Source organism: Myotis daubentonii, chromosome 3 (assembly GCF_963259705.1).
Source record: "Myotis daubentonii chromosome 3, mMyoDau2.1, whole genome shotgun sequence".
NCBI lineage: Eukaryota > Metazoa > Chordata > Mammalia > Chiroptera > Vespertilionidae > Myotis > Myotis daubentonii.
Window position 1 is genome coordinate 166218662 of NC_081842.1, and position 6339 is coordinate 166225000.

A 6339-nucleotide genomic window follows, 5' to 3' on the forward strand; every position below is an offset into this window, starting at 1 on the left:
CCTCCTATCATAGTGCCTGGCACATTCGAATCACTGCATATATTTCCCTTAAATAGGAATACTATTGATTATACTGCAGGCACAAGCAATATTCTGTGAGGGCAAAGAGATGGCCAATTGACACTAATTGAGATGGTGGACAGAGGAGAAAGTTTCATGGAATATGTTTCTGAGAGTTGAGCCTTGAGGGCCTAGTTACAGGGAAAGGTAGGGAATTCAGTGGGAGAGTAGAGCCAACTCAACTGAGAATACAGGGAAGGAGAGTAGTGAAAAGGGAATAAAGAGGTGTCAGAAATAGGTTCCGCATGCCAGCAAGGCTCAGTACTTGAACGTCGACCTAAGAATGCATTTGATTCCCGGTCAGGGCACATGCCTGGGTTGTGGGCTTGCTGCCCAGTGTGGGGCATGCAGGAGGCAGCGGGTCCATGATTTTCTCTCATCATCGATGTTTTTATCTCTATCTTCCTCTCTGAAATCAATAAAAATATATTTTAAAAAATAGTAAGTTTCACTTCCTTCACAGCATGCCAGGAGCAAGCCCTGGCTGGGGAGGCTTTTGTTTAGTGGGCTGCCAGTATCAGTGCCAGTCCTCAGGTTGTGGAGTTCCTCTTGTCAATGCTCTCTCAAGGGGCACCCATTTTTCGTTAAGGCATCTGTGAAGACTAACAATGGAGAGAAAGAACGGTGATGGAAACAGCACAGACAAAGCCAGGGACGCATCCAACTCAGCAGAGATCCAGTCAAGAGCCAGGCAATTGACAAGGTCAAAGCTCAGCAGGCAAACTTTCAGGCCATCTATGCAGTGGGTGCTAGGTCATAAATTGACATTGAACAAATTAAAGATATACTCATGCCAGAAGAAAACAGTAAAAATAAGTACTGGATTCTGAGCAGTAAATTTGGGGGCACATCAGAGGCAGAGAGAACCATGTGCAAGGATCTGAGTGAAACTTGAGTAGGTAGTGCTTTAACAGGGAGTTTTGTCTCTGAACTTCTGAGGCAGCCCTGTCCCCATATTTCTTTGAACTTCCTTCTTGAAAAGGTCTATTGCAGCTAAATACTACAGTCCTTAGTAACAGTGTGACCTTGAGCAAGTAACTAACCTAGGGGTAAGCTGGAGACTAGTACTAGAGCTGATTGTTTATGTGTCAGGAAATTTGCAAACCAATTGTTAAATGTAGCCATTATTAAAAATTAAATGATATAAACATAAAATTCAGTATATTAAAAACAAAGGTAATTTTTATTTTAAAAACTGTGCTACACATACTTTGTTACAATAATATTTGTGATAAAAGTATATGTATATATAATTATACATATATATCTATTCACAACTTTTTTCCAAGAGCTGGATGTTGGTTGTTAAATATTTACCAGCATGTTACTGAACTAACCCCTATAAACTTTAGTCTCTCATATGATAAATTTACAAAGTAATGCTGCATACTTCTTAAGGTTATTGAAAAATAATTGGAAAAATATACTTAGTAAATGGTAGATGCTATCAAGATCAATTATTTTGTAAAACAACATTTTAGGTTTTGATAAATGAATGTAGCTAACTCTTATGTATAATAAAATATTTTAAATATTCAGGCCACATGATTTTTTTCTGAATCAAAATGTTTCTGCATATTTATTAGGACAAGCTATTGGTTCTATTAAGAAGCCTGTCTGAACACTCTCTCAAGAAAAGATAGGTTTTAAGGATTGCAGCCTATTAAAGAGTTGCTAAGGCAACCATTGCTTGTTAATAATGTAGTGATCAAAAAGAAAAGGTAATTTGAGGAACAATGCTTCTCAAAATTCAGAGGAGAAATATACCTTAACAAACCCCCAATTGGAAAAAAACAAAACAAAACAAAAAAAACACACAAAACACAACACTAACCATGGGCTTTTTTTTTTTTTTATTTTTTTTTCTTGCGTTAGGGGAGGGAGAGATTAGATGGTATTCTGCAAGATGTAGAGCCATAGAGACCTATGTTAACCCTCTTTTCAATTTCATTGCCTTGATTTTACATTGTTAGTTTCTTATGATTTTAAAAGTGATAGATTTACAGCCACACCGCAATAATCTTAAAGCTAGATTCTAGCAGTTTGATAATGATATTAAAGCACCTATTGTCATATGGCTGCAGTATATCTCAATGATCAGTTCATTTCTATTAAATCAATGAATATCTTAGAGGTTGAATTTGAAAATCTGAACTATACCCTGACAATAGCAAGTGTCACATGGTATTGCACCCTCAAGGGTTTGCTAAGTTTACTGCCTTGTGAATTTGATCAATATAAAAAATGATGAATTAATTTGAATGTTCATTTGAAGCCTTTAGTAAGAGAAAGTTATTAACTACATTAACAAGTCCCACATACAATTACTGAGTCCTTCCTCAGTTTGGAGTGATATGAAATTGCTCCTTTTCTAATATGATTCAAGTGTCTAGAGATTCAGTCCAGCAAACTGGTAAATACCAAAGCCCAGATTTTTATTCTAAATCATAATCTTAATCTCAGAGTTGCCGGGAGCCGGTCCATCCTTGCTGTTTCAAGGGACCTGGCATATATGGCATACTGTTCTTAATATGTTTGCTCACCTTCTTGGCACTATGTGTTTTAACCAAGGTCACCTCTCTGAGAAAGGTTGTTTCCCCAGGTAGGGATTTTCTCCTGAAGTTAGGGAGGGAATAAAACCCCTTAACTAAGTGCCAGCGGGTAATTAATCACTTTAACTACAAACAATCATGCTTAAGCTACATAATCTTTACTCCCTGGAATGGAGATAAGAAACGCCCTAACCTTTGTAATAGAGATTGATAGGATTGAATCAACTGGTATAAATACAGATGTAACAAGACAGAAAGAGACAGAACTTAGAAGTAAGAACCATAAGTCGCTGGCAGAGCCGTGTAGACGCAGGGCCAGAAAGCATCAGGTGGTTTAGAGGAACGTACAAGTGCCGATTCCGAGGGCAGAACGACTTCGGCGCCTGGTGAGGTTTCTACCCGGAATTTCAGAGCTGCTTTCCTTGCTCAGCGGAAGTGTGGGGCAGAGAAGGACGACTGCCGGGATCCCGCTCGCCACTCTCTGCACGGCCGGAATCATGTCGAGTTTGTCGGTGAGAGACCCGGCCATGGATCGGTCGCTGCGTTCCGTGTTCGTGGGGAACATTCCGTATGAGGCCACTGAGGAGCAGTTGAAGGACATTTTTTCGGAGGTGGGTTCCGTTGTCAGTTTCCGGCACGTATACGATAGAGAGACGGGGAAACCCAAGGGTTATGGCTTCTGCGAGTACCAAGACCAGGAGACCGCGCTTAGTGCCATGCGGAACCTGAATGGGCGGGAGTTCAGCGGCCGGGCGCTGCGGGTGGACAATGCGGCCAGTGAAAAGAACAAGGAGGAGTTGAAGAGCTTGGGGCCTGCGGCGCCCATCATTGACTCCCCCTATGGGGACCCTATCGACCCGGAGGACGCCCCTGAGTCAATTACCCGGGCAGTCGCTAGTCTCCCCCCGGAGCAGATGTTTGAGCTGATGAAGCAGATGAAGCTCTGTGTCCAAAACAGCCACCAGGAAGCGCGAAACATGTTGCTTCAGAACCCGCAACTGGCTTATGCGCTGTTGCAGGCGCAAGTGGTGATGAGAATCGTGGACCCAGAGATTGCTCTGAAAATTCTGCATCGCAAGATACACGTTACACCGCTGATCCCAGGCAAATCTCAGCCTGTGTCTGGTCCTGTCGCCGGCCCTGTCGCCGGCCCTGTCGCCGGCCCCGTCGCTGGCCCCGTCTCTGGCCCCGTCTCTGGCCCTGGCCCTGGCCCTGGGCTCTGCCCAGGACCTAATGTGTTGCTGAACCAGCAAAACCCTCCAGCTCCTCAGCCCCAGCATTTGGCTAGAAGACCTATGAAAGACATCCCTCCTCTGATGCAGACCCCTATCCAGGGTGGAATTCCGGCCCCGGGGCCCATGCCAGCTGCAGTTCCTGGACCTGGTTCTTTAACTCCTGGTGGAGCTCTGCAGCCCCAAGTTGGAATGCCAGTGGTTGGTCCTGTGCCTTTGGAGCGGGGACAGATGCAGATGTCGGATCCTAGAGCTCCTATGCCACGTGGACCCATGACTGCTGGTGGACTACCTCCCCGAGGGTTGTTGGGAGATGCTCCAAATGACCCGCGTGGAGGGACTTTGCTTTCAGTCACTCACACTGGAGAAGTGGAGCCCAGGGGCTATCTTGGGCCACCTCATCAGGGCCCTCCCATGCACCATGCCCCTGGTCATGACGGCCGTGGCCCTTCCTCACATGAGATGAGGGGAGGGCCCATCACGGATCCTAGAATGCTAATTGGAGAGCCCAGAAGACCGATGATAGATCAAAGGGTTCTACCTCTGGATGGTAGAGGTAGTAGAGACTCTCGAGGGATGGAGACCCGAGCCATGGAAACTGAGGTCTTAGAGGCAGGAGTGATGGAGAGAAGAGGAATGGAGACCTGTAAAATGGAAGCCAGGGGCATGGATGGAAGAGGAATGGAGATACGGGGCCCTGGCCCCAGTTCAAGAGGCCCTATGACCAGTGGAATCCAGGGTCCTGGTCCCATTAATATGGGGGCTGGTGGTCCACAGGGACCCAGGCAGGTCCCAAGCATTTCAGGGGTGGGAAATCCTGGAGCTGGCATGCAAGGAGCAGGCATGCAAGGACCAGGTATGCAGGGAGCAGGCATGCAGGGACCAGGCATGCTGGGAGCAGGTATGCAGGGAGCAGGCATGCAGGGAGCAAGCATGCAGGGAGGAGGCATGCAAGGGGCAGGCATGCAGGGAACAGGTGTACAGGGGGCAAGCAAGCAAAGTGGAGGCCAGCCTAGCAGTTTTAGTCCTGGGCAGAGCCAAGTCACTCCACAGGATCAAGAAAAGGCAGCTTTGATCATGCAGGTTCTTCAACTGACTGCAGATCAAATTGCCATGCTGCCTCCTGAGCAAAGGCAGAGTATCCTGATTTTAAAGGAACAAATCCAGAAGTCTACTGGAGGTTCTTGAAATACTTCATAGTAATCCCAGAAAGTTTTTTTTTTCTTTTTCTTTTTCTTTTTTTTCTTTTTAGCATGGAGAATGGGTGCAAAAAGCTGACTACTGCATCCCCACAGTTGAATGATTAGGGCAGAACCTAATCTCTTTTGTTGTTCTTTTTTTTTTTTTTTTTTTTTTTTTTTTCCTGTTTTCCTTTTTATTTTTAATTGGGAGGGGGAAGAATGGGTCTGTTCACTGTAATTCACTGTAAATATACAAAAATAACTCTGAAAGGGATACTATACCAAATAAGATTACAAATAATATGCAGCAATACTAAAAGTGTGTACAATATGTTAACTTCTTTTAAAAACAATCCTATCTAATAAAAGAGAAAAATGGTAATTGGCGTACGACGATACCCTTTTCATTGGCTAATCAGGGCTATATGCAAATTAACTGCCAACTATGATTGGCAGTTAACTGCCAACTATGATTGACAGTTAACTGCCAACAAGATGGCGGTTAATTTGCATATGTAGGCACAATCCAGGGAGGCAAAAGGGAAAGCAGGAAGAAGCCCCCTGCCACTGACAGTGATCGGAAACCCAGGGGGGAGCTAAGAGCTGGGGAGCCCTGCCCCCCAGCCATGATCAGAGAATCAGGCGCCTTTGCCGCCCTGGCCAGTGATAGCAGGAAGTAGGGGTGGAGCCAGTGATGGGAGCTGGGCACGGTCGAAGCTGGCAGTCCCAGGAGCTAGGGGTCCCTTGCCTGGGCCTAAAGCGGAGCCCACGATCGCGGGGCCGCTGCAGCTGTGGGTCCCCGCTGCCCGGGCCGGACGCCTAGGCCAGAGGCCTCAGGCCTGGTCAAGGGGCCGATCCGGTGATTGGTGATCGGAGGGTGATGAGGGTCACCTCCTCTGGCCGAGGCATCAGGCCTGGGCGGGGGGCTGAGCAGGGGATTGGGGGGATATGATGGTCCCCTTGCCCAGGCCTGAAGCCTGGGTCAGAGGCGTCAGGCTTGGGCGGGGGGTGGAGCAAGCGATCAGAGGGAGATGGGGGTCCCCTGCCCAGGCATGATTCCTGGGCCAGAGGCCTCAGGCCTGGGCGGGGGCCAGAGCCAGTGATCAGGGGGAGATGGGGGTCCCCTGTCCAAGCCTGACACCTCTGGCGGAGGCGTCAGGCCTGGGCAAGGGGCCGATCAGGCGATCGGAGGGTGATGGGGGTCTATGCCTCTGGCGGAGGCGTCAGACCTGGGCAAGGGGCCAATCAGGCGATCGGAGGGTGATGGGGGTCTATGACTCTGGCGGGGGCATCAGGCCTGGGCAAGGGGCTGAT

General features: G+C 47.4%; 1 protein-coding gene across 1 annotated transcript; it reads left to right on the top strand.

Moving 5' to 3' along the window:
- Window positions 1-3100: 3100 nt before the first annotated feature.
- Window positions 3101-5387, top strand: LOC132230938 (cleavage stimulation factor subunit 2 tau variant-like). Its single transcript, XM_059689172.1, has one exon. It carries the CDS (start codon window positions 3110-3112, stop codon window positions 5030-5032), a length of 1923 nt encoding a protein of 640 aa, XP_059545155.1. The 5' UTR covers window positions 3101-3109; the 3' UTR covers window positions 5033-5387.
- The last annotated feature ends 952 nt before the right edge of the window (window positions 5388-6339 follow it).

What these genes read in the sequence shown, in the direction of transcription:
- LOC132230938 (XM_059689172.1), top strand. Translation starts at nt 3,110, where the DNA reads ATGTCGAGTTTGTCGGTGAGAGACCCGGCCATGGATCGGTCGCTGCGT.